This window comes from Phyllobates terribilis, unplaced genomic scaffold (assembly GCF_046119375.1).
Source record: "Phyllobates terribilis strain yellow unplaced genomic scaffold, ASM4611937v1 Scaffold_7__3_contigs__length_470593459, whole genome shotgun sequence".
Taxonomy (NCBI): Eukaryota; Metazoa; Chordata; class Amphibia; order Anura; family Dendrobatidae; genus Phyllobates; species Phyllobates terribilis.
Window position 1 is genome coordinate 416,382,320 of NW_027362767.1, and position 27,675 is coordinate 416,409,994.

The following is a 27,675-nucleotide window of genomic DNA, read 5'->3' on the forward strand; positions in this document are numbered from 1 at the left end:
CGCCCCTCCCACTCTGCCGCCTCTCCCGTACGCAGGAGCGCCCCCCCCACTCTGCCACCTCTCGTACGCAGGAGCGCCCCCCCCCTTCTGCCGCCTCTCCCGTACGCAGGAGCGCCCCCCCCCACCTCTCTCATACGCAGGAGCGCCCCCCCCACTCTGCCACCTCTCGTACGCAGGAGCGCCCCCCCCCCCACTCTGCCACCTCTCGTACGCAGGAGGGCCCCCCCCCCCACTCTGCCGCCTCTCCCGTACGCAGGAGAGCCCCCCCCACTCTGCCACCTCTCGTACGCAGGAGCGCCCGCCCCCCCTTCTGCCGCCTCTCCCGTACACAGGAGCGCCCCCCCACTCTGCCACCTCTCGTATGCAGGAGCGCCCGCCCCCCTTCTGCCGCCTCTCCCGTACACAGGAGCGCCCCCCCCGACCTCTCTCATACGCAGGAGCGCCCCCCCCACTCTGCCGCCTCTCCCGTACGCAGGAGCGCCCCCCCCCTACCTCTCATACGCAGGAGCGCCCCTCCCACTCTCCCGTACGCAGGAGCGCCCCCCCCCACTCTGCCGCCTCTCCCGTACGCAGGAGAGCCCCCCCACTCTGCCACCTCTCCCGTACGCAGGAGCGCCCCCCCCCTACCTCTCATACGCAGGAGCGCCCCTCCCACTCTGCCGCCTCTCCCGTACGCAGGAGCGCCCCCCCCACTCTGCCACCTCTCGTACGCAGGAGCGCCCCCCCCCTTCTGCCGCCTCTCCCGTACGCAGGAGCGCCCCCCCACCTCTCTCATACGCAGGAGCGCCCCCCCACTCTGCCACCTCTCGTACGCAGGAGCGCCCCCCCCCCTTCTGCCGCCTCTCTCGTACGCAGGAGCGCCCCCCCCCTGCCACCTCTCGTACGCAGGAGGGCCCCCCCCCTACCTCTCATACGCAGGAGCGCCCCCCCCCCACTCTGCCGCCTCTCCCGTACGCAGGAGCGCCCCCCCCCTACCTCTCATACGCAGGAGCGCCCCTCCCACTCTGCCACCTCTCCCGTACGCAGGAGCGCCCCCCCGACCTCTCTCATACGCAGGAGCGCCCCCCCCACTCTGCCGCCTCTCCCGTACGCAGGAGCGCCCCCCCCCTACCTCTCATACGCAGGAGCGCCCCTCCCACTCTCCCGTACGCAGGAGCGCCCCCCCCACTCTGCCACCTCTCGTACGCAGGAGCGCCCCCCCTTCTGCCGCCTCTCTCGTACGCAGGAGCGCCCCCCCCCCACTCTGCCACCTCTCGTACGCAGGAGCGCCCGCCCCCCCTTCTGCCGCCTCTCCCGTACGCAGGAGCGCCCCCCCACCTCTCTCATACGCAGGAGCGCCCCCCCCACTCTGCCGCCTCTCCCGTACGCAGGAGCGCCCCCCCCCCCTCTGCCACCTCTCGTACGCAGGAGCGCCCCCCCCACTCTGCCGCCTCTCCCGTACGCAGGAGCCGCCCCCCCCCACTCTGCCACCTCTCGTACGCAGGAGCGCCCCCCCCCTTCTGCCGCCTCTCCCGTACGCAGGAGCGCCCCCCCCCACTCTGCCGCCTCTCTCGTACGCAGGAGCGCCCCCCCCCTTCTGCCGTCTCTCTCGTACGCAGGAGCGCCCCCCCCTTCTGCCGCCTCTTTCGTACGCAGGAGCGCCCCCCCCCCCTTCTGCCGCCTCTCTCGTACGCAGGAGCGCCCCCCCCCTTCTGCCGCCTCTCTCGTACGCAGGAGCGCCCCCCCCCCTTCTGCCGCCTCTCTCGTACGCAGGAGCGCCCCCCCACTCTGCCGCCTCTCTCGTACGCAGGAGCGCCCCCCCTTCTGCCGCCTCTCTCGTACGCAGGAGCGCCCCCCCCCTTCTGCCGCCTCTCTCGTACGCAGGAGCGCCCCCCCCCCACTCTGCCGCCTCTCTCGTACGCAGGAGCGCCCCCCCCTTCTGCCGCCTCTCTCGTACGCAGGAGCGCCCCCCCCACTCTGCCGCCTCTCTCGTACGCAGGAGCGCCCCCCCCCCTTCTGCCGCCTCTCTCGTACGCAGGAGCGCCCCCCCCCTTCTGCCGCCTCTCTCGTACGCAGGAGCGCCCCCCCCCCCACTCTGCCACCTCTCTCGTACGCAGGAGCGCCCCCCCACTCTGCCACCTCTCTCGTACGCAGGAGCGCCCCCCCCTTCTGCCGCCTCTCTCGTACGCAGGAGCGCCCCCCCCCCACTCTGCCGCCTCTCTCGTACGCAGGAGCGCCCCCCCCTTCTGCCGCCTCTCTCGTACGCAGGAGCGCCCCCCCCCCTTCTGCCGCCTCTCTCGTACGCAGGAGCGCCCCCCCCACTCTGCCGCCTCTCTCGTACGCAGGAGCGCCCCCCCCCCCCTTCTGCCGCCTCTCTCGTACGCAGGAGCGCCCCCCCCACTCTGCCGCCTCTCTCGTACGCAGGAGCGCCCCCCCCTTCTGCCGCCTCTCTCGTACGCAGGAGCGCCCCCCCCCTTCTGCCGCCTCTCTCGTACGCAGGAGCGCCCCCCCCACTCTGCCGCCTCTCTCGTACGCAGGAGCGCCCCCCCCCCCTTCTGCCGCCTCTCTCGTACGCAGGAGCGCCCCCCCCCACTCTGCCGCCTCTCTCGTACGCAGGAGCGCCCCCCCCCCCTTCTGCCGCCTCTCTCGTACGCAGGAGCGCCCCCCCCCACTCTGCCGCCTCTCTCGTACGCAGGAGCGCCCCCCCCCCCTTCTGCCGCCTCTCTCGTACGCAGGAGCGCCCACCCCCCCTTCTGCCGCCTCTCGTACGCAGGAGCGCCCCCCCCCCCTTCTGCCGCCTCTCCTGTGTTCTCTGAGAACAGTCGGCAGACACGTTGGATGGTGTCATCTCTGGGAGAACAATGTGACAGTCAGTCCAAAATCAGATATGCGTGATTGACATCTCTCCCAACCATCAGTTGTCCGGCGCTTCCATACACAGTGTCTGCAGAACCCATGGATATTGGCGAGCTCGGCCATCATTAGTGTATTGGGGCCTATAATCTGGGGCGGCCCATGAGCAGGAGGCAAACACCAGGGCTGCGTCCTGTGACTGCGAGACGTTCTGGTTTTGGACCGTACATTATAAGCGGCTGCGATCACCATGTGTGACCCTTAAGCGCAGGAGCCACATGTGATCGATACAAGAAGCAGAAACAAGATTTATATCCAAAATGAGAAGTTTTATATACAAGATCTGTACAGATGTTACATATAGTCCGGTGATTGGCTGCAGCGTGATGAGGCCTCCCCTTCCTGCAACGCAAAAAGTGGTCACTGTCACAGAGCAAAACGTACGCAGAATGTGAATACAGTCCTACGGTGCAGAAACGGCCACACACCCAAGTCCTAGAACCACAATATGGCGCCATTCAGCCAAGTTCGTCTTTGCTCTTTCCTGCCTGTTTGGGCATCTTCTTACTGCTGGCGTCCTCCAGTTCTCGGGACTTGTAGTAATGCGGTGCCACCTCCAGGAGCCAGGTGCTGTCGATCTCAATGATCTGCAGGTGGAGCGAGAACTTGTTAGATCAACTAGGTGCAAGTTACTAACCTGGCGGACGGAGAGGTTTCCATTCTTGGGGCATGTGGGCTAAGAGCCTGGGTAACCAATAAACCACAAAGGATCACACTATGGATTTGGTACATAGTGGTAATAACAGATCACTCTACTTAAAAAAAAAAAAAAAAACATTTTTAAAAACTTCTTTAAATGGGTTTAAGGTGAACGTAGAATTAAATAAATATATGTACACTGCTCAAAAAAATAAAGGGAACACTCAAATAACATCCTAGATCTGAATGAATGAAATATTCTCATTGAATACTTTGTTCTGTACAAAGTTGAATGAGCTGATAACAAAATCACACAAAAATCATCAATGGAAATCACATTTATTAACCAGTGGAGGCCTGGATTTGGAGTCACCCCCAAAATTAAAGTGGAAAAACACACTACAGGCTGATCCAACTTTGATGTAATGTCCTTAAAACAAGTCACAATGAGGCTGAGTATGACCTCCCTACAACGCCTGGGCATGCTCCTGATGAGGTTGAGTATTGTGTGTGGCCTCCACGTGCCTGTATGACCTCCCTACAACGCCTGGGCATGCTCCTGATGAGGTTGCGGATGGTCTCCTGTGGGATCTCCTCCCAGACCTGGACTAAAGCATCCGCCAACTCCTGGACAGTCTGTGGTGCAACGTGATGCTGGTGGATGGAACGAGACATGATATCCCAGATGTGCTCAATCGGATTCAGGTCTGGGGAACGGGCGGCCAGTCCATAGCTTCAATGCCTTCATCTTGCAGGAACTGCTGACACACTCCAGCCACATGAGGTCTGGCATTGTTCTGCATTAGAAGGAACCCAGGGCCAACCGCACCAGCATATGGTCTCACAAGGGGTCTGAGGATCTCATCTCGGTACCTAATGGCAGTCAGGCTACCTCTGGAGAGCACATGGAGGGCTGTGCGGCCCTCCAAAGAAATGCCACCCCACACCATTACTGACCCACTGCCAAACCGGTCATGCTGAAGGATGTTGCAGGCAGCAGACCGCTCTCCACGGCGTCTCCAGACTCTGTCACGTCTGTCACATGTGCTCAGTGTGAACCTGCTTTCATCTGTGAAGAGCACAGGGCGCCAGTGGCGACTTTGCCAGTCCTGGTGTTCTGTGGCAAATGCCAAGCGTCCTGCATGGTGTTAGGCTGTGAGCACAACCCCCATCTGCGGATGTCGGACCCTCATACCACCCTCATGGAGTCGGTTTCTAACCATTTGTGCAGACACATGCACATTTGTGGCCTGCTGGAGGTCATTTTGCAGGGCTCTGGCAGTGCTCCTCCTGTTCCTCCTTGCAAAAAGGCGGAGGTAGCGGGCCTCCTGCTGGGTTGTTTCCCTTCTATTGCCCCCTCCACGTCTCCTGGTGTACTGGCCTGTCTCCTGGTAGCGCCTCCAGCCTCTGGACACTACGCTGACAGACACAACAAATGTGCCATCCTGGATGAGCTTCACTACCTGAGCAACTTCTGTGGGTTGTAGAGTCCGTCTCATGCTACCACGAGTGTGAAAGCACAACCAACATTCAAAAGTAACAAAAACATCAGCCAGAAAGCATTGGTACTGAGATGTGGTCTGTGGTCCCCACCTGCAGAACCACTCCTTTATTGAGGGTGTCTTGATAATTGGCAATAATTTCCATCTATTGTCTATTCCATTTGCACAACAGCATGTGAAATTGATTGTCAATCAGTGTTGCTTCCTAAGTGGACAGTTTGATTTCACAGAAGTTTGATTTACTTGGAGTTATATTCTGTTGTTTAAGTGTTCCCTTTATTTTTTTGAGCAGTGTGCGTGTGTGTGCGTGTGTATGCATGCAGCAGTCATCGATTGTGTTTTCTGTTTATTACCTGCCACCTCTGCAATCTATCAGAGGTGGCCGGCTTCCTAGGCGAGGCGCGCAGCCCTTACAAGCTCATTACTGTACAGCTTGTGAGTGCTGCTCTGCAGTCGTCCAGAACACAGGATCCAGTTAGCCTCAGCGCTCCTCTGATGATGCAGAGGCAAAACGTGAAGTTCGGGCCAGCGGGGCAGCGATGCCGCTGGGACGAACTGCCCATCAGGAGCACGTTGTCTCTAGTAGGCCGGGAGCAGAGCGCTCCAGAAGATAGGTAAACCCCTTTAAGGCGGTACATGAGGCACCCACAAGAAAAGGCAGAAATAAGGATTAATAAATAAGAATACCTGACCTGTCTCATGAACTCCTTGGTGGTGAAGACCAGCTCGTGGTAGATGACCCAGCGGGGCTGCTCCTCGTGTAGGCTGCTGTTCGGGTGGATGAACACTGACTGCTGTTGTTTTACCGTTTTGTACCCGCTGCGGGTCAGCCGGGCAGTGTGGTAGAAGTACCCGGCTGTGATTGCCTAGAAGTAACAAGACAAAAAAATAGGAGAGAAATCAGCATTGAATGAACCGGACTGCCAGGCGGTAATGTGGCCGGCTGATGACACTGTTAAAGGGGGTACTCCGTATAAAACCGATACACCCCGTCATGCCCATTGAGGAGATGATGCCCGAGAGACCACCCTGTGTGGCAAGACAACATGTTCAGGACCTTCCAAAGCCCCAGCGTTCCCGGCACATAACAGCCAAAGTTACCAAGACATTCTGCCACTTTAGGACATTGGTCTCTACCTTCCGTATTGGCACGGTGTCTCCTTCGCAGGACGTTAAATCGATTTCTATCCGGGCCATGAGTCCTTCCAGCTGCTCCCGGACGTCGCGGGCACGGCGGAGGGAACGAGCTTGGATGAAGTTCTCGTAACACCACTGCAGGGAGTGAGCCGTCTCCACCCACTGACAGAGAAACGAGAAGAAGACCGCATTGGTAAGGAAACACGGTAGACAGGTCGTCCCGGACTCTCAAAAAGTGCTATACTGCTATCCAGAGTTAACTCCCCTGTATCTCTTAACAATCCATAAAAGTCCTAAAGCACTGAGCTTCATGTGCTGTACATGGAGGTGTCACCGGCGAGGGGGATTAAAGTGGTTTTCCCATCTCTAAGATCCTATCCCAATATGTAGTAGGTGTAATAATAATAATATTAGCAAATATCTTCAATTAGAAATGTAGTATAGTTCTCCTGATAACCTATGTTGCTTTCCCCATGGTCAGGGAATTACAGTAGCTTAGGTATCCATGGTTACAACCACTCATATAGTGACAGTTAGTTAGTTGCTATTGGTTAAAACCATGGATACCTGAGCTACTGCAATGCCCTGCACATGGGGTAAGCGACATAGTGAATCAGAAGAACTATACTACATTTCTAATTGAAGGTATTTGCTAATATTATTATTATTACACCTACTACATATTGGGATAGGATCTTGGAGATGAGAAAACCCCTATTAGGGGTAAATTCAGTTTCTATTATTTTATATCAATTTTTGATGATGATGTCATCAAGGTCACATGTCCACAGGTCCTGCCAGGCGGAGTGTGCAGCACTGAAGATATATTACACGGCACGGAAGTGTGGAAATATTTACACAAACATGGCTGCTTTGCTCCTGAACACAGCGCCACTCCTGTCTACGGGTTGTGTCTGGTATTGCAGCTCAACGTCATTGTAGTGAATGGGACTTAGCTGAACTACCAGACAATAACCTGTGGACGGATGTGGCGTTATATTTTTTTCGAAGAAAGCAGCCATGTTTTTAGACTACCGGACATCCACACGGCCACCCATGTATACGGTCATCTTCTTACCTGTGTGTACACATTGAGCAGCACCATGTGGTCGCCCCCCGGCACGGTAAAGTTGGTGCGTGCTGTGTCTGCGTGGACCAGTTTGTCTTTGGGTCGATAGAAGATGGCGTTATTTACGGACAACATGGCGGCGATGGTCAGAATCTGCTCAGAACAGCCGTACCTGAGGAAGGACGCAAAGAGGGGTGTAATGGTAACGGGTCCAAAATCTGGGAAGGTAGTGAAGAAATAATAGAGAACAGGAAAGTCAGGGACAAAGACAGCGGATGCCGGGCTGACAACTCACTTCTCAGAAGCCAGGATCATCTTGGATAACATGGGATCCACCGGGAGCTCGGCCATCCTTCTCCCGAGCTGCAGAAAGCAAAGGAGACGGCACGTGAAGAGGAGACGCGGATGAAGCGCCGCTACACTACCACCATCCTCATCATCATCAGTGTTACCTTGGTCAGCTCTCCTAGGTGGTTTAGTGCCCCGAGGGCGTACAGCTGCTCCAGCGCCAGGACCAGCGTCTCGTGGGGCGGAGGGTCCATGAAGTCAAAGTGAATGAGATCATTAATGCCTGGAGGAGAGGAAGAAAGGACCGGTAGAGATGAGAGACTCAACTGCAGGTTCCCGGTCCAGCGACCAAGACAGAAGTCCGTGAGCGCAGCCCCAGAGTCCTATATACACAAGCGGTTTCCGGCAAGCAAAGATCCTACAAGCGGTCAGGAACTGAGCCCAGATGCGATAGAAAGTTGCAGATTTACGCAAGATGCTACAACCCCCACCCTCCTCCCACAGTGGCCCTCACCTAAACTCTTCAGCAGCAGAACCACGTTTCCTAGGTTGGTTCTCTGGATTTCCGGTACAGTCGTATCTTCCATTTCATTTTTGTACGCCCAAGCCGTATAAAGCCGGAAACACCTTCCTGCAGCCACGCGGCCGGCTCGTCCCGCTCTCTGGTTGGCGGAGGCCTGGAGGAACAAGAACCACGCTCGGATCTCAAACATGTATAGGTTCTTTTTTTTTTTTTATTTAAGGGGCGGAAAAAAAAAAAAATGTTGCTTTATGTCACCATTTTCTGACACCCGTAAAGTTTTATTTTTCTGTCGATGGAGCTGTGTGAAGGTTTTTTTTTGTGTTCGGTTTTTTTTTTGCGTGATGATCCAAAAATGTATTAATTCCAGTTTGGGTTACATACAATGGTTTGATCGCTTTTTAATGTGTTTTTTTTTTTTTTTTTTTAGGGGGGAGTGGTCACCGGGAAAAAAATTAATTCTAGCGCTTTGATATTTTTTCTTTTAATGGCCTTTACCGTATGGGTTAATTTTATATTCTGACAGATCGGTACTAAATGTGTTTTTTTTGTTAAATTTTTAATACCGTACATCTTATTTTTTTTTTAATTAATTTTAAACATTTTTTAAAATAATTTTTAAAACCTTTCCAAATTTCCTTTAGGTGACTTTTATCGCATTACGTAGTCAAAATGACGCTCTCCTCTGATGCCTAGGCACAAGGTGGGCTTTGCAGGATTACCAAGATGGGCCTCAACCTCCTAAGAAGCGGACGATGGGAGCCGGTGCGCACCGTGCTGTCGCGCTGTTTAAATCGATCGACAGGGACATCTAAATGGTTAAACGTCAGCGACTGCCGGATATGGTGCAGTATCAGCTCCTGAGCCTGCTATAATAGAGGGTGATCCAGCAAAAAAAAATTACTTTTATATCCTACGACTAGAAGGGTTTAAAAGGTTTATGGCCACTTTCTGAAAAGATTTTCTACCTCTGTATTGGTGGCTAGAGACAGAAGTGAGAGGCTTCACCTTTGAGCAGGGGGTGACGATGAGGGACTCCATTCCGGTACGAGCGTTGTAGCTTTTCTGTTTGCAGAACCCGGGGTCAATGACGTAAATGATGCCGTCTATAGTCAGCGACGTCTCTGCAATGTTAGTGGCCACGACGACCTTGGAAGAAAAAAGATATATATATATTTATGTATTTTTTCAAAATTATTTCATTATATATATGTAAAAAAAAATAATTAATATACACACACACACACACACACACACACACACACACACACACACACACACACACACACACACACACACACACACACACACACTACCGTTCAAAAGTTTGGGGTCCTTTAGTAATTTCATTATTTTTGAAAGAAAAGCACTTTTTTTTTTTTCAATGAAGCTAACATTAAATGAATCAGAAATACACTCTATACATTGTTAATGTGGTAAATGACTATTCTAGCTGCAAACGTCTTGTTGTTATTGCAATATCTACATAGGTGTATAGAGGCCCATTTCCAACAACCACCACTCCAGTGTTTTAATGGTACATTGTGTTTGCTAACAGTGTAAGAAGCTAATGGATGTTTAGAGAACCCTAGAAAACCCTTGCACAAGTATGTTAGCCCAGCTGAAAACGGTTTGGCTGATTTGAGAAGCTATAAAATTGACTTTCCCTTGAGCTAGTTGAGAATCTGGAGCATTACATTTGTTTGTTCTATGAAACTCTCAAAATGGCCAGAAAAAGAGAACTTTCATGTGAAACTCGACAGTCTATTCTTGTTCTTAGAAATGAAGGCTATTCCATGCGAGAAATTGCCAAGAAACTGAAGATTTCCTACAACGGTGTGTACTACTCCCTTCAGAGGAGAGCACAAACAGGCTCTAACCAGAGTAGAAAGAGAAGTGGGCGCCCCGCTGCACAACTGAGCGACAAGACAAGGACATTAGAGTCTCTAGTGTGAGAAATCGACGCCTCACAGCTCCTCAACTGGCAGCTTCATTAACTAGTACACGCAAAACGCCAGTGTCAACGTCTACAGTGAAGAGGCGACTCCGGGATGCTGGCCTTCAGGGCAAAGTGGCAAAGAAAAAGCCATATCCGAGACTGGCTAATAAAAGGGAAAGATTAATATGCGCAAAAGAACACAGCCATTGGACAGAGTAAGATTGGAAAAAAGTTTTATGGACAGACGAATAAAAGTTTGAGGTGTTTGGATCACAGAGAACATTTGTGAGACGCAGAACAACTGAAAAGATGCTGGAAGAGTGCCTAACGCCATCTGTCAAGCATGGTGGAGGTAATGTGATGGTCTGGGGTTGCTTTGGTGCTGGTGAAGTGGGAGATTTGTAGAAGGTAAATGGGATTTTGAATAAGGAAGGCTATCACTCCATTTTGCAACGCCATGCTATACCCTGGGGACAGCGCTTGATTGGAGCCAATTTCATCCTACAACAGGACAATGACCCAAAGCATACCTCCAAATTATGCATGAACTATAGGGAAGAAGCAGGCGGCTGGTATTCTATCTGTAATGGAGTGGCCAGCTCAGTCACCAGATCTCAACCCCATTGAGCTGTGGTGGGAGCAGCTTGACCGTATGGTGCGCAAAAAGTGCCCATCAAGCCAATCCAACTAGTGGGAGGGTCTTCAGGAAGCATGGGGGGAAATGTCTCAAGATTACCTCAGCAAATTAACAGCTAGAAGCCAAAGGTCTGCAATGCTGGAATTGCTGCAAAGGAGCATTCTGTGACCAAAGCAAAGTTTGAAGGAGAAAAATCATTATTTCTAACCTTGTCAATGTCTGGACTATATTTTCTAATCATTTTGCAACTCATTTGATAAATAAAAGTATGAGTTTTCATGGAAGACACAAAATTGTCTGGGTGACCCCAAACCCTTGAACGGTAGTGTATATATGTATGTATGTATATATATATATATATATATATATATATATATATATATATATATATATATATATTATTCTTCATATATATAGTGAAATAATTTGTAAAAGAAAAAATATATAAATACATAGAAAAACGATAAATATAAAATTATATATATAATTATATTAGACGGACTTCCCACAATTCCCTTTTCCCCACATAATAGGCCATTCTTCACCTTTCTCGCTCCGGGTGGAGTGGGCTCGAATATCTTGGCCTGCATGTCGGACGGCAGGTTGGCATAGATGGGTAATATCAGCATCTCGGCGATCTTGGAGCCCAGCCGGCGACAGCGTTCTTGTAACATTTCACAGCAAGCCTCGATCTCCTCCTGTAACACATTCACCAGCCGAGAGTATAACCACCATCATCTGCTCTGTGAGGACATCCAGTCTAAGCACACTTTATCTGGGGTCTCTCATGTCAAATCTGTAACAGGGACCCCCACGCTGATATGGCAGGGGGCAGACTGGGCGCTATATGGTATCCTGACCCATGTACAACAGTAAATACATATACATCTTGTAGATTGTGAGCCCTCGCGGGCAGGGTCCTCTCTCCTCCTGTACCAGTCAGCGACTTGTATTGTAATTGTTGTTTGTCATGTATACCCCTTTTCACATGTAAAGCGCCATGGAATAAATGGCACTATAATAATAATAATAATACTGGACCTGAGTGATTGGTTGTGTGGTCACTGCCCTCTTGTGGTCATATGTAGCAATAACAAGCACAATGTTGGTGACCAGGCAGATGTACACAACTGTGTGCTAATTTACCCCCAATCTTATTTTTTTTGCGCTTTCATTTTTTCCTAACCCTTAACTTTATTTTTTGGGTGACAACAGCCGTATGAGGGCTTGTTTTTCATGCGCACCAAGATGGCAGCGATTGGGGCCCCATCGACAGCCGGCGATTACTTACTTTAGATGCCGTAGTAAGAGACTGACAGCATTGCTAACGCCATTGGAAGCAGGTGCTGCCTGTATAACGCAGCTGGCGCCTGCCCTGCGTGACGCGCGCTCAGATCCTGAGTGTCATGGAGTGTGATGTGGTTAATCGGAATATATCAGTCAATTAATATGAATTTATTAATTACTTTTAGAAAAGTTGCGACAAATACGAGTCACTACAGAGAAGGAGAATGACACCAGAAGAACCACAACGCCCAGCATCCCTCTGATCTTGTACGTACCTGCCCGGTCAAAAAGACCAAGATGTCTCCAGTCGGCTGTGTGACGTGAATCTGCAGGACGGACACCACGCACGCCTCCAGGTAATCGGCCTCTGGTGCCTGAAGGGATACAGAATAAAGCAGGTGATGTTAACCCTTCACCTCTCCAAATAACTTATACACATGTATACCAGGTATGTCCGTCTCCGCACCTTTGTGTAGTAAATGTCTACCGGATACCGCCGGCCGGGAATACGGAAAATGGGGGCATCATCGAAGAAAGAAGAGAAGCGCTCGGTGTTGAGGGTGGCACTGGACACCAGGACCTTGAGGTCTGGCCGGAAACGGGCGATGTCTTTGATGAGGCCAAAAAGCACGTCCGTGTGCAGGGTCCGCTCGTGAGCCTCGTCTATGATAACCACACTGCAAAACAGGGAAAGGATCCGGAGGACACTTATTACAGGGGACGAGAGGTGCTGGTGACGTTACGACCCCACGAGAAGCGTCTACCATCCCCAAGTATCGGGCACGAGTCCTTAGAATAGGTCACGTGTGGGGTCGTAACGTCACTGTGGCACTTAATTTGCTGTAGACGTTGTTCATGAACCTTCTTTTGGAACATACTTGTGCCCTGACACCCTCCCTTTAACCCCTTCACCCCTGGGCGATTTTCCATTTTTATCTCCACTTCTTTTAAGAGCCATAACTTTTATAATTTTCCATCAATATGCCGGACGAGGGCTTGTTATTTTGCGAAACGAGATTCACTTTTGAATGACAACATTGGTTTTACCATATTATGTACTGGAAAATGGGAAGAAAATTCCAAGTGCAGGGAAAGCGCAATTCCACAATTATTATTATTATTATTATTTACCATGATCACTATATGGTAAAGCGGACTTGGCAATATGATTCCCCAGGTCAGTATGAGTACGCAGATACCAAACGTGTAGTTTATTTTTTATTTAAGTGCTGAAAAAAAATTCTGAAATTTATATGAAAAAAAGTTTTTGCGTTTGTCACCATTATCCTTAGACCCGTAACGGTCTCATTTTTCGGGCCAGGTGGGGGCTTATTTTTTGCTCGCCGAGCTGACGTTTTTATTGTTACCATTTTGGGGTAGATCCGATGCTTTTTTCGCCTGTTATTGCATTTTATTGCAATGTTGCAGCGACCAAAAAAAAATTATTCTGGTGTTTTGTTTTTTTTTCTCGTCACGCCGTTTACCATCCGGATTAATTTACTATATAGTTTGATCGATCGGGCGATTCTGAACGCGGCGATACCGGTTTTATTTTTAATGGGGAAAAAGAGGGGTGAATTGAACTTTTGTATATTTTTTTTTTACAGTATTTATTAGTCCCCTTAGGGGAACTGAAGTTGCAATCGTCCAATCGCCTGTGCTATATATAGCAGGGGGCTTCAGCTCTGCTGCGTATAGCACAAATCACAATCTCCTGTGAATGCCGGCCACGAGCCAGCGTTCACAGGAGATTCACAATGACAGGCACGGAGGTCTTCTTCAGAAGGGCGTCACAGACCCCTCCCATTGGAGCCCCGCAATCTCGTGACAGGGGCGCCAATGGGCAGAGTTTGTGACGCACTTCTAGCCGGCGTTTTGGCATTTAACTGGGTAACAGCTGCGGGTGGATCTTGGATGTGGGGAAAAATGCGGGCTCAGCGCAGGAGCCCGCATCAAAGGCAGAGACATGATGTAAATATACGTCATCGGTCATGAAGGGATTAATAAGAAGTAGGTCCCAGCAGATGAGGAGAAAGAGGACAAAGCTTCCCCTCTTATCTGGACTATAAGCCACAACTGAAGAGCTGCCAGCCATGGCACCGATGGGGTTTAAGTACCTGTAACTGGCCAAGTCCGGCTCAGTGAGGAATTCACGAAGCAACATCCCGTCCGTCATGTACTTCAGGACCGTGCGCTCCGATGTGCAGTCCTCAAACCGAATGCTGTACCCCACCTGGGAGCGGAGAACGGTTATAATTAATTCATCGCAACCAGTTGTGACAACTCTGAGGGTTTCCCATCAACGCCCCTACATGGGTTGTCAGATAGATTTTCACTCTTCGGTTTTGCGTCCCCTCCTCCGGTATCAGTGCCTGACCTGACAGATATGGCTCCAGAAATGGTGACTTTCTCCGAGGGGACTGCTGTGGCTTGTCCGGTTTAGAAAACCCATTTTAATACTTAAATTGAGAGTTCAGGAACCTCAGAACGGCTGCCACAGACACATTTTACTCTGGAGGACCCATCATCTACAGACAGCGGATTTCAATCAGCGCTTGGTAATGCTTCATTTGTCCTGCGGTGGCGCTACAGGAAAACTGAACACTCACTGGAAGGTTTCACAGAAGATGACAGCTGATCACAAGAGATCCCCGTAGCAAAACACCTTGTACTCACCTTATACATGGGTAACCTTTTAACCAATGCATACATCTCCTTTAAAGGGTCACTCCCATCTTCCTAGATGGATATTGTCGGATAGAGATTGTAATAACAAGCACTTTTGCAATTTACTGCTTATTAAAATTTGTAGCCGTTCTTGAGATATTAACATTTTTCTTTTGTTTACAGCTGGTTGCCTAGGAGACCGACCACCGCTGTTATCTTTCTTGTAAGCGCTGCGCTGAAGCCAGCGGGATTAGGAGGTCACAGCTCTCCAGTCCAGATTCAGAGCAACAGTTGTAAGCTCAATAGGAAAGAGCCTATAAGCTCTGCGCATTTTCTCCTGTCTAGCAGCAGTGGTCGGTCTCCAAGGCAACAAGCTGAAAACAAAAGAAAAGAGTTAATATTTTTAGAACGGATGAAAATTTTAATAAACGGTAAATTGAAAAATGTCTTGTATTCACAAGCTCTATCCGACAATATCCTTCTATGAAAATAGGAAAAATCCTTTAAAGGAGACGGATGTCAAAACATGGCTGCTTTCTTAAAACAAAACAGCACCACTCTTTTCTGTGGATTTGTCAGGTACTGCAGCTCAGCCACGTTCACGGAATGACACCGCTTACCTCATTGCCCAACTTCACCGACATCTCCTGAGCGACGCGTGCGGCTACGCTCATGGCCGCCACCCTGCGAGGCTGAGTGCACCCGATCTTCATCCCTTTCTGGGTGTAGCCCTGTGCAGGGAGAAGACCATTAATGGACGTCTACTACGGGCACGAATATAAGAGGTGAGACTAGTCGTTAACCACTTACTTCTTCGTGCAGGTACTGGGGGATCTGAGTCGTCTTGCCAGAACCCGTCTCCCCCTCGATGATGAGGATCTGATGAATGGCGATGGCTCGGAGAAGATCGGAGCGATAGGGGAAGACGGGCAGACTGCGCCTCACCTCCTGGATGGACATCTTCTGCTTCTCCAGCTCCGACAGCTGTTTGGCCGTCTCGTCTTCCTGAGGAGTGAAGGCAGCAGATATTTATATCACCAATGGGTTAAAAGGGGTATTCCCATCTCCAAGACCCCATCCCAATATGTAGTAGGTGGAATAATAATAATATTAGCAAATCTCGCCAAGTAGAAATGTAGTATAGTTCTTCTGATTCGCTATGTCGCTTACCCCATGTGCAGGGCATTGCAGTAGCTTAGGTATTCATGGTTATGACCACTCATATAGTGACAGTTAGTTCTTAGTGGTCGTAACCATGGATACCCAAGCTACTGCAATGTCCTGCACATGGGGTAAACAACACAGCGAATCAGAAGAACTATACTACATTTCTACTTGGAGAGATTTGCTAATATTATTATTATTCCACCTACTACATATTGGGATAGGATCTTGGCGATGGGAATACTTCTTTAAGTCCAGACATTATACCAACCTTTACCACTATGTCCCCAATATAAAAGACACATTTAATGTTCTTCTGACGTGTCCCATAAATAGCAACTCTGCATTGTGTGATCCTCTGTTATTCCTCCTGGAAATATACATAGGTACCGCACACGTGTCAGTTTTTCTCCTTGTCAATAAGTCACGTTCCTCCATTTGTCAGTACGGATATGATAGTGTGTCGGGAAACACAATCTATTGCCCAGTTGTCAACTTATCAATAAGTTTCCAGCTGACGGGTGTTATTTCGATGATTTATTCTAAGGGTAGACGATCATCAACTCTATTGGGTCTTTACTGCAGCACACAAAAAGGGATATTCCCATCTCCAAGACCCTATTCCAATATGTAGTAGGTGTAATAATAATAATATTAACAAATACCTCCTATTAGAAATGTAGTATAGTTCTTCTGATGTGCTATGTCACTTACCTTATGTTCAGAGCATTGCAGTAGCTTAGGTATCCATGATTACGACCACTCATGTAGTGACAGTTAGTTAGTTGCTAGTGGTCATAACCATGGACACCCAAGCTACAATGCCCTCCACATAGGGTAAGAGACATAGCAAATCAGAAGAACTATACTACATTTCTAATTGGAGGTATTTTCTAATATTATTATTATTACACATACTACATATTGGGGTAGGATCTTGGAGATGGTAATACCCCTTTTTGTGTGCTGCAGTAAAGACCCAATAGAGTTGATGATCGTCTACCCTTAGAATAAATCATCGAAATAACACCCGTCAGCTGTTCCCATGCCCCATGGAAGCGAACATTTTAAAGGGCTGGGGCTGCACAGGTAACATAAAACCACCGCTTGCTGCGGAAAGAGCGACATCCCCTTTAATTAGGAAACCGCTCATAAGGCAATTCCCAAACCTTCTGCCTCACCTTCTCCACCGTCCCCTTCATCTGGGTGGCGCTGACGAACTGTATCACCTCGTCTTCCTCCATCACGTAGTCGTATTCCTTCTGACCTCGAGCGTGGGCGTCTTTGGCTCCGAACTTCAGAGCCGCCGCTCCGATGTGCTCCTCCTCCCAACGTCTTTGCTCCTCGCGGGGAGCGAAACGCTCCTCGCTCACCGGCTCCTCGTACCGATCCGGAATTTTCTGCAGGGCGATAAAACACAACGGTCAGGCGCATGGGAGCTGCGTACGAAAAGCAATGACCCCCCGAGCTGCTGTACTAGATGACGTACTTTACTCCTGCTCTCCTCAGGCATGAAGTAGCGATCGTGTTTCTCCATCTGCTCCTTCTCTCCGGCTTTCTTGTACTCCTTGGCCAGATCTCTGACGCTTCTCTTATATTCCAGGTCCTTCTTCTCGGTCGACGTCAAACGGCTGTCGGCAAAGAAATACTCCTCGTCTGCTATCTCCGCTTCCAGGTCCTCCAGCTTCTCTTTCTCTCTCTTTCCGAGATAATCTCGCCGAGACTTTTTCCGCAATTCTGGAATCTGCAAAAAAAAAAAGTAACAATAAACCATGGCTGTGGCGATGGCTGCAATACCAGACACAGTCCACAGATGGGAAGGGGAGCTGTTTCTGGGGAAGAGAATATTTTCTGGTATTGCAGTTCAGTCCCATTTAAAATGAATGGAGGCAAAACTGCAGTAGCATAGACAGCCTGTGGACAAGGGTGGCGCTGATTTTAGAAGTAAGCAATGTATTTTTCTTCACTCTCCTCTGGTATTAAAGGGGTTGTCCAGCCTTGGGGTACAAGTCTGCAGTCACTCCTTGCGCTGTGAGGATTCTTCGGTGCTGCTCAAGTATGCAATTTGTATACTTTCAGTCACATTCCGACTAGACCTGTCTGGTCTCACTCAATTCACTTGTATTGAGAGAGGCCGTGCACGTCTAGTTGGTATGTGACCGCATGTATGCAAATCACATATTTGCAGTCACGCGTCCTCCAGTTTCTAGTGCCAGACCATCCTGACAGTGAGGATTCACAAGTCTGCAGTCACAGAGTTTAGTTGCCCTAGCCCAAATGAGGGGGGACCCATCAATTGGGAAACAAAAAAATTATGTTGTAAAGTGGTGAAACGCCTTTAAACACAGGAAAACCACTTACCATTTTCTTACGGTCCTCCTCTGCCATTTTGAGTCTTTTCTGAGCTTCTTCATAAGCCTTATAAAGAAAGAAAGTGCAAACGCCATCAATTAATGTCCAGGCGCCTGCGCCAAGTCTGGTCCATGTGAATACTACAATACCAGACCCAGAACATGGATGATGCCGTGTCCGCTGTCAGCCCCTCCGTTCCAGAGGAGATAAAATATACAATGAGATTAAACTATAGCTGTCCTTGGACTTGTGTAACCTCCATGGACATACATGGTTGATGTACCAGCATGGCCACAGAGGGGAGATATGACAAGGTCTCCATTAATCCCAAGCATAGACCTGGGATACAATGGCATTAATGGGTGGTTTTATTGACCATGGGTGTGGGCTTCCAGAGGTGGGACGCACACAATCTATGCAATTTGGTAGAAATCAGAAGAAGTTACTGGTGGGGTCCATGAACCAGGACCCTCAGTAATTTCTAAACATATGATCGCCTCACCTTCTTATCTGACCTCTCCACGATGTTCCTGGTCTTTTCCTTATCTCGCTGCTTTACCCTCTCAGCAAATGCATCTCTCTCCTCCAAGTCCTTCAGCCTGGCCTGCTCCTCACGCTCCTCCTCATCATCATCATCAGAGATGACCTGCGGTGATGGCACCTTCTCATTCCTGGTGGGATCAAGGAATAGATTAATGCCTGAGCTTAGTCTGACAATATGGAGAACATGGATGTCTCGCCCTCCTGCACTAGGACCACCATCAAGTCCCCATGGACTATACTCACTGCGCCCGGTCACTTTCGCTGTCAGATGATTCCTCTTTCTTCCGCTTCCGGAGATGTTTCTTATTTCTCTTCTTCTCGTATTTGCTCGCCATCTTCTCCTCCTCTTCGTCGCTGTCTTCCAGGAGAGCGTAAGATTTGTTTTTCTGCTGCATTGCTAAAGCCTCTCTCTCTGCAGCTCTGGCCGGACGCTCGACCGGGGCTTTATGGGGCAGCTAGGGCATGAAGAGAAGAAGATAACAGTGTTTTATTCGTGTCCCCATCATCGCAGGGTAAAACAAGGCTGGAAATCTGGTGCTGGACTGAGGCACGTGTCCCCTGGGATTAGGGCGGGGAGGGGGGGTTGGACTGAGGCACGTGTCCCCTGGGATTAGGGCGGGGAGGGGGGGTTGGACTGAGGCACGTGTCCCCTGGGATTAGGGCGGGGAGGGGGGGTTGGACTGAGGCACGTGTCCCCTGGGATTGGGGCGGGGAGGGGGGGTTGGACTGAGGCACGTGTCCCCTGGGATTGGGGCGGGGAGGGGGGGTTGGACTGAGGCACGTGTCCCCTGGGATTGGGGCGGGGAGGGGGGGTTGGACTGAGGCACGTGTCCCCTGGGATTGGGACGGGGAGGGAGGTTGGACTGAGGCACGTGTCCCCTGGGATCAGGTGGGGGGCGTGAGGCATGAGTACCTGGGGATCGGAGGAGGGTGGGGAAATGAGGCACGCGTCCCCGAGGATCAGGTAGGGGGAATGAGGCACACATCCCTGGGGATCAGGAGGGGGGGACAGAGGCACACATCCCTGGGAATGGGAAGGGGTGATTTTGGGGAAGAGGCACGTAACCCCGAGAATTGGGAGGGGTGGGAGGTGTATCGGTCTAAGTCCTTGTAGTTTATAATTAGCTGGCTATTAATCTATTGGCGGCCCCTAGTCCCGACGTCCTGGTGAGCCTGTGCTTATCAGCAGCAGCCAATCTGTACAAGCAGAGCTGCAGTATAAAGCATGAAGGATGGAGAGAGAAAATAAAGAGCGGGCAATCCTCCCCCACGTTGCAGATAGCACATACTGTATACAGTGTGACGTCTCTGACCTTCGCCCACAGCTCCTCAGCGAAGCTGCGCACTTTGTCCGTTACATCGACGGCTCCGGTGTCGCTCAGGCGGCTCACAAGGTCGGCGGCACTAGAACTTCGCCGGGCGGTGCCAATAAGGAATTGTGCCACATGGCGATCGCTCATTCCCAGGACATCGTGGAGCCGATCCTTCACCCACACTTCTATCACATCCATTTTGGATACTGGCTGCGGTTCTCGATCACACCGGCGGTTTCCTGGACGTGATGCAGAAGAGACAAGAGGAGGCTGCGGGAGGAAGATATAGAAAGAAGAAAACATTTAGTTGGGGGGAGAAAAATATCGTATAGACGTCTCGCGGGTTCCATGGCAACCAAAATGCACTTCTTGTATGGGTCTTCAAACACCATGGAGACAATAAGTATCAATGTTGCCCATAGCAACCAATCAGATTCCAGCTTTCATTTTTCCAGAGCAAGTTTGAAAATGTCAAGAGGGCTCTGATTGGCTGCTGTGAGCACCACTGACACTTTACGACTAGCTTTGCAGCATCACTAGAGATTAAGCGTTTCCATCTTATAAAATGTATATTTAACCTGTAACACGCGAATAATAACCTACATCCCCTCCTGCTCACTTCACCCCCAGACCAGCGTTATCCGGCGACTCTTGGTGACGTCATTAACTCACCGTATTGAGCGCTCTTCCGCATCCTGGAACGCATCATGCGTTCCAATGACGTCACATCCTTGCTATTCGTTCGCAGTGCGCATGCGTAGTAGTGATCGCTAGAGGCCCATATCTATTTGACTATCTCGTCTCCCTTAAGGGGACTGATTTGAGAGTCGAAGGCTCCGCTGGGCTTCGGAAAAATGGCGGCTGTATCATAAGTTGCATGTAAAATAGATGTATACTGTGACAGGAGATGGTGGTGGATGCTGAGAATTAAATGTAAGCTCCTGGATCAGGTTCACATGGGGAAAGAGACCATTTCTGTATGCAGAGGTGTTCACTTGGTCGATGGCCCTCTATGCCCCCATTTTCCTCTATTGGTAGCAGTTTAGCCTGACTACCTAGATGTGGCTACTCTGCGTCAACAAATGGGGATGGGGAGCATCGTGTTTTTAAGCTAAGTAGATTCCTGTGAATCAGACCCACAACAGTCACCCCTATCTTATTGCCATGCAATACCAGTTAAAATGGAAAATCCCTTTAAGAATTTTTTAAAGGACTTGTCCACTTTTGCAAATATTTCTTTCGTTCATATTTGCTAGCGTGCAGAAAAAAGGGGAAACTTCCAGAAAGAATTGTCATCTATCGATCTGTCCGACTGTTCGCTCGTCTGTATTGTTCTATGTAGAATAGGGCGTTTTGATTGGCATTTGAATTAATGAGATTCACTATTTTTAGAAATATTTTCTGGAGCGTTGTCTAATTTTTATTTCTGTGTATTGGAGCCGGAAAATTGGAGATGTGCATCCGTGCGGATGATAATGTTGCCGTATTGCCATAAAATCAGCCGATAGGTTCCTCAGTCCCTGAATCGCTGCGCCATAAGGTCCACAAATAATACCGCCATACAACGCTAGCATAGTAGCCGCCAATAGCACTGAAGCAGCCACATCAGCCCTGTATAATACTACAGTGGGGAAAATAAGTATTGGATACATTGCGATTTTGCAAGTTTTCCCATCTACAAAGAATGGAGAGGTCTGTAGTTTTTATCGTAGGTACACTTCACCTGTGAGAGACAGAATCTAAAAAATAAAATCCAGAAAATCACATTGTATGATTTTTACATAATTTGCATTTTATTGCGTGAAAAAAAGTATTTGATACAATAGAAAAACAGAACTTAATATTTGGCACAGAAACCTTTGTTTGTAATTACAGAGGTCAGACGTTTCCTGTAGGTCTTCACCAGGTTTGCACACATTGCAGCAGGGATTTTGGCCCACTCCTCCATACAGATCTTCTCCAGATCTTTCTCGTTTCGGGGCTGTCGCTGGGCAACACTGAGTTTCAGCTCCCTCCAGGGATTTTCTATTGGGTTCAGGTCTGGAGACTGGCTAGGCCACTCCATGACCTTGAAATGCTTCTTACGGAGACACTCCTTAGTTGCCCTGGCTGTGTGTTTTGGGTCATTGTCATGCTGGAAGACCCAGCCACGACCCATCTTCAATTCTCTTACTGAGGGAAGGAGGTTGTTGGCCAAAATCTTGCGATACATGACCCCATAAATCCTCCCTTTAATACAGTGCAGTCTTCTTGACCTCTTTGCAGCAAAGCACCCCCAAAGTATGATGTTTCCCCCACCATGCTTCACGGTTGGGATGATGTTCTAGGGATTGTACTCATCCTTCTTCCTCCAAACACGGTGAGTGGAGTTGATACAAAAAATTGCTATTTTGGGCTCATCTGACAACATGATCTTCTCCAATGCCTCCTCTGGATCATCCAGATGTTCATTGGTGGACTTCAAACGGGCCTGGACATGTCCTGGCGTGAGCAGGAGGACCTTGCGTGCCCTGCAGGATTTTAATCCATGATGGTGTAGTGTGTTACTAACGGTAATGTTTGACACTGAAGTCCCGCTCTCTTCAGGTCATTGACCAGGTCCTCCCATGTAGTTCTGGGCTGATTCCTGACCTTTCTCAGAATCATCCTTACCCCACAAGGCGAGATCTTGCATGGAGCCCCAGACTGAGGAAGATTGATCGTCATCTTGTGTTTCTTCCATTTTCTAATAATTGTACCATCAGTTGTTTAATTCTCACCAAGCTGCTTGCCTATTGTCCTGTAGTCCATCCCAGCCTTGTGCAGCTCTACAATTTTGTCCCTGGTGTCCTTAGACAGCTCTTTGGTCTTGGCCATGATGGAAAGGTTGGAGTGTGATTGATTGAGTGTGTGGACAGGTGTCTTTTATACAGGTAACGAGTTCAACCAGGTGCAATTAATACAGGTAATGAGTGCAGAGTAGGAGGGCTTCTTATAGGAAAACTAACAGGTCTGTGAGAGCCAGAATTCTTCCTGATTGGTAGGTGATCAAATACTTATTTCATGCAATAAAATGCAATTTAATTATGTAAAAATCATACAATGTGATTTTCTGTTTTTTATTTTTAGATTCTGTCTCTCACAGGTGAAGTGTCCTATGATAAAAATTACAGATCTCTCCATTCTTTGTAGGTGGGAAAACTTGCAAAATCGGCAGCTTATCAAATACTTATTTTCCCAACTGTATATGCCGCATTAAGTTTAGCAGCAGATTGTTGGGTATAACAATAGATGGGGTTTTTGTAGACAAATAGACAATTTCGGCAGGATATGGATGAGCCGACATCGGGGTGATAAAGTAATGAGCTTCTCGGTATCCAGTGGACAAAAAAAAATGTATAGTTTGGCATTGTAATAATATTTTACAGCCTCTACATAACAGTGCCGATTTGTGGCAGTACCTCAATCAGAACTGAAATTATACCACCATACGGTGCTGATATAATAGTGCTGTACGCTGCATTACAAGGCAAAAATGACATATTTTGCATTCAACGTGGGAAAAAAACTCCGAAATTACGCACATAAAAATATATGTACCTAGTGTTACTGTGCCGATGGGGGAAGGTTGGCTTATGCCAAAACGTGTAAGAAATCATAACGGTTGGCTCGACTCCTCTTTGATTCAGTTTACATGGAGACATTTCGACAATATCTTCCTGTGATGTTCACTGCAGGCCCATGAATGACATTCCTCGTAAGTGACATCACGGGGAGCTCCGCCGGATTAAGGCTGACAATACTGGGTACTGTTGTTTTCCAGTATGGTCCGCGGCCTCCTCCACACTGCAGGCAGCAGGACAACACAGTGATACATTCATCCATTACTCTCCATCCATGGTTTCACTGTTTTTTTTCTAAGGAATGGTTCCATGTAGTGATCCCGGAAAACCCTACGCCATTATATAGAGCTCGGGATACTACCAGTATTGCATTCGGGACGCAGATTGTTCAGAAAACAAATTTGGATAAAGCATCTCCCCGAGCTGTGCTTGTTTTGAAGTTGCATGTAAAAGAAATATTTTTTGTAATGTCCTTTTTGGGTTCCAGAACAACAGTGGTATTATAGCAATACTTGGGACCTCGGAAATATGGGAGTCCTCATGGGCAAGCGGACACATAGGAACCTAGAAAGAGGGCCAACCAGCAGGCAGCATTTCAGAAAGAGGACAGGGTGACACTTGGTACGCCAACAAGAGGGCAGACCGATACTTGGCTTTCTAATAAGAGGGCAGACCGATACTTGGCTTTCTAATAAGAGGGCAGACCGATACTTGGCTTTCTAATAAGAGGGCAGACTGATACTTGGCTTTCTAGTAAGAGGGCAGACCGATACTTGGCTTTCTAGTAAGAGGGCAGACCGATACTTGGCTTTCTAATAAGAGGGCAGACCGATACCTGACTTTCTAATAAGAGGGCAGACCGATACTTGGCTTTCTAATAAGAAGGCAGACCGATACTTGGCTTTCTAATAAGAGGGCAGACCGATACTTGACTTTCTAATAAGAGGGCAGACCGATACTTGGCTTTCTAATAAGAGGGCAGACCGATACTTGGCTTTCTAATAAGAGGGCAGACCGATACTTGGCTTTCTAATTAGAGGGCAGATCGATACTTGGCTTTCTAATAAGAGGGCAGACTGATACTTGGCTTTCTAGTAAGAGGGTAGACCGATACTTGGCTTTCTAATAAGAGGGCAGACCGATACTTGGCTTTCTAATAAGAGGGCAGACCGATACTTGGCTTTCTAATAAGAGGGCAGACTGATACTTGGCTTTCTAGTAAGAGGGCAGACCGATACTTGGCTTTCTAGTAAGAGGGCAGACCGATACTTGGCTTTCTAATAAGAGGGCAGACCGATACCTGACTTTCTAATAAGAGGGCAGACCGATACTTGGCTTTCTAATAAGAGGGCAGACCGATACTTGGCTTTCTAATAAGAGGGCAGACCGATACTTGACTTTCTAATAAGAGGGCAGACCGATACTTGGCTTTCTAATAAGAGGGCAGACCGATACTTGGCTTTCTAATAAGAGGGCAGACCGATACTTGGCTTTCTAATTAGAGGGCAGATCGATACTTGGCTTTCTAATAAGAGGGCAGACTGATACTTGGCTTTCTAGTAAGAGGGTAGACCGATACTTGGCTTTCTAATAAGAGGGCAGACCGATACTTGGCTTTCTAATAAGAGGGCAGACTGATACTTGGCTTTCTAATAAGAGGGCAGACCGATACGTGGCTTTCTAATAAGAGGGCAGACCGATACTTGGCTTTCTAATTAGAGGGCAGACCGATACTTGGCTTTCTAATAAGAGGGCAGACTGATACTTGGCTTTCTAGTAAGAGGGTAGACCGATACTTGGCTTTCTAATAAGAGGGCAGACCGATACTTGGCTTTCTAATAAGAGGGCAGACCGATACTTGGCTTTCTAATAAGAGGGCAGACCGATACTTGGCTTTCTAATAAGAGGGCAGACCGATACTTGGCTTTCTAATTAGAGGGCAGACCGATACTTGGCTTTCTAATAAGAGGGCAGACCGATACTTGGCTTTCTAGTAAGAGGGTAGACCGATACTTGGCTTTCTAATAAGAGGGTAGACCGATACTTGGCTTTCTAATAAGAGGGCAGACTGATACTTGGCTTTCTAATAAGAGGGCAGACTGATACTTGGCTTTCTAGTAAGAGGGCAGACTGATACTCGACCTACTAGCAACAGTGCAAACCGATACACATTTTTCTAGTTAGTGGGAAGACCGATACTTGGCTTTCTAATTAGAGGGCAGATCGATACTTGGCTTTCTAATAAGAGGGCAGACTGATACTTGGCTTTCTAGTAAGAGGGTAGACCGATACTTGGCTTTCTAATAAGAGGGCAGACCGATACTTGGCTTTCTAATAAGAGGGCAGACTGATACTTGGCTTTCTAATAAGAGGGCAGACCGATACGTGGCTTTCTAATAAGAGGGCAGACCGATACTTGGCTTTCTAATTAGAGGGCAGACCGATACTTGGCTTTCTAATAAGAGGGCAGACTGATACTTGGCTTTCTAGTAAGAGGGTAGACCGATACTTGGCTTTCTAATAAGAGGGCAGACCGATACTTGGCTTTCTAATAAGAGGGCAGACCGATACTTGGCTTTCTAATAAGAGGGCAGACCGATACTTGGCTTTCTAATTAGAGGGCAGACCGATACTTGGCTTTCTAATAAGAGGGCAGACCGATACTTGGCTTTCTAGTAAGAGGGTAGACCGATACTTGGCTTTCTAATAAGAGGGCAGACTGATACTTGGCTTTCTAATAAGAGGGCAGACTGATACTTGGCTTTCTAGTAAGAGGGCAGACTGATACTCGACCTACTAGCAACAGTGCAAACCGATACACATTTTTCTAGTTAGTGGGAAGACCGATACTTGGCTTTCTAGTAAGAAGGTAGACTGATATCTGGCTTTATATAGACATAGCCAGCATTATGGACTACGGAGAGGACCATGGTCCTAAACGGGGGGCACTCCCAAAACCATTACACCATAAAGCAGAAATCTAGCGCCACAGTCTAAATAGCGGGACAATATTTAGACTGGGGCACTAAGTATAGTTTTTTTTGCCTTTTCTTACTCCGCCCCTTTACCTTCGTTATATTATTGCTTATGTGATCGCCTTATGACTATGTTGTTGCCTGCCTGTTTATCCTATGTACTGTTCATTCTATAATATACTATTACTAAAACATGTTTTTTACTTATTCTAAATAAAGTTTTGTATTTTATGATTAACAGGTCTATGTGATCCATTGTACCTACTTTAGGCTTCTATGCTCCCTAGGTTTCTGCTTCATGGTGTAATGATACCTGGCTTTCTAGTAAGAAGGTAGACTGATATCTGGCTTTCTAGTGAGAGGGCAGACTGACAATTGGGATCCCAGAAAGATGGGAAAAGTTACACTTTTGAAGTCCCAGAAAGACGGTGAAGTGACGCTTGGGGTGCCAAAACCTGAGAAGTCGTTGGATCAGTAACAGTGCAAACCAATACTCGTTCTTCTAGTAAGTGGGAAGACCGATACCTGACTTTCTACTAAGAAGGATACCAGTACTTAACATTCTAGTAAGAGGGCAGACTGACACTTGGCTTTCTAGTAAGAGGACAGACCGATACCTGGCTTTCTAGTAAGAGGGCAGACCGATACCTGGCTTTCTAGTAAGAGGGCAGACTGATACATGGCTTTCTAGTAAGAGGGCAGACCTATGCATGGCTTTCTAGTAAGAGGGCAGACTGATACATGGCTTTCTAGTAAGAGGGCAGACCTATACATGGCTTTCTAGTAAGAGGGCAGACCTATACATGGCTTTCTAGTAAGAGGGCAGACCTATACATGGCTTTCTAGTAAGAGGGCAGACCGATACCTGGCTTTCTAGTAAGAGGACAGACTGATACATGGCTTTCTAGTAAGAGGACAGACTGATACTTGGTTTTCTAGTAAGTGGGCAGACCTATACATGGCTTTCTAGTAAGAGGGCAGACCGATACCTGGCTTTCTAGTAAGAGGACAGACTGATACATGGCTTTCTAGTAAGAGGGCAGACCTATGCATGGCTTTCTAGTAAGAGGGCAGACTGATACATGGCTTTCTAGTAAGAGGGCAGACTGATACATGGCTTTCTAGTAAGAGGGCAGACCTATACATGGC

At 48.7% G+C, this 27,675-nt stretch overlaps 1 protein-coding gene across 2 annotated transcripts; it reads right to left on the minus strand.

Moving 5' to 3' along the window:
- Positions 1-3,171: 3,171 nt before the first annotated feature.
- DHX16 (DEAH-box helicase 16) lies at positions 3,172-20,639 on the minus strand. Of its 2 annotated transcripts, XM_073641785.1 has the most exons (22): positions 20,553-20,639; positions 19,950-20,219; positions 18,880-19,091; positions 18,596-18,764; positions 18,103-18,159; positions 17,231-17,485; positions 16,923-17,141; positions 15,388-15,582; positions 15,198-15,308; positions 14,028-14,143; positions 12,377-12,587; positions 12,186-12,284; positions 11,169-11,321; positions 9,056-9,196; positions 8,042-8,204; positions 7,692-7,810; positions 7,535-7,602; positions 7,249-7,411; positions 6,171-6,332; positions 5,726-5,899; positions 3,321-3,479; positions 3,172-3,234 (listed from the first exon to the last, which is right to left on the minus strand). In XM_073641785.1, exons 2-21 carry the CDS (start codon positions 20,145-20,147, stop codon positions 3,351-3,353), a joined length of 3,114 nt encoding a protein of 1,037 aa, XP_073497886.1. In that variant the 5' UTR covers positions 20,148-20,219; positions 20,553-20,639; the 3' UTR covers positions 3,172-3,234; positions 3,321-3,350. The 2 variants fall into 2 exon arrangements, with proteins under 2 accessions (XP_073497886.1, XP_073497885.1); XM_073641784.1 differs by having other exon boundaries at positions 3,185-3,479.
- Between the last annotated feature and the right edge of the window lie 7,036 nt (positions 20,640-27,675).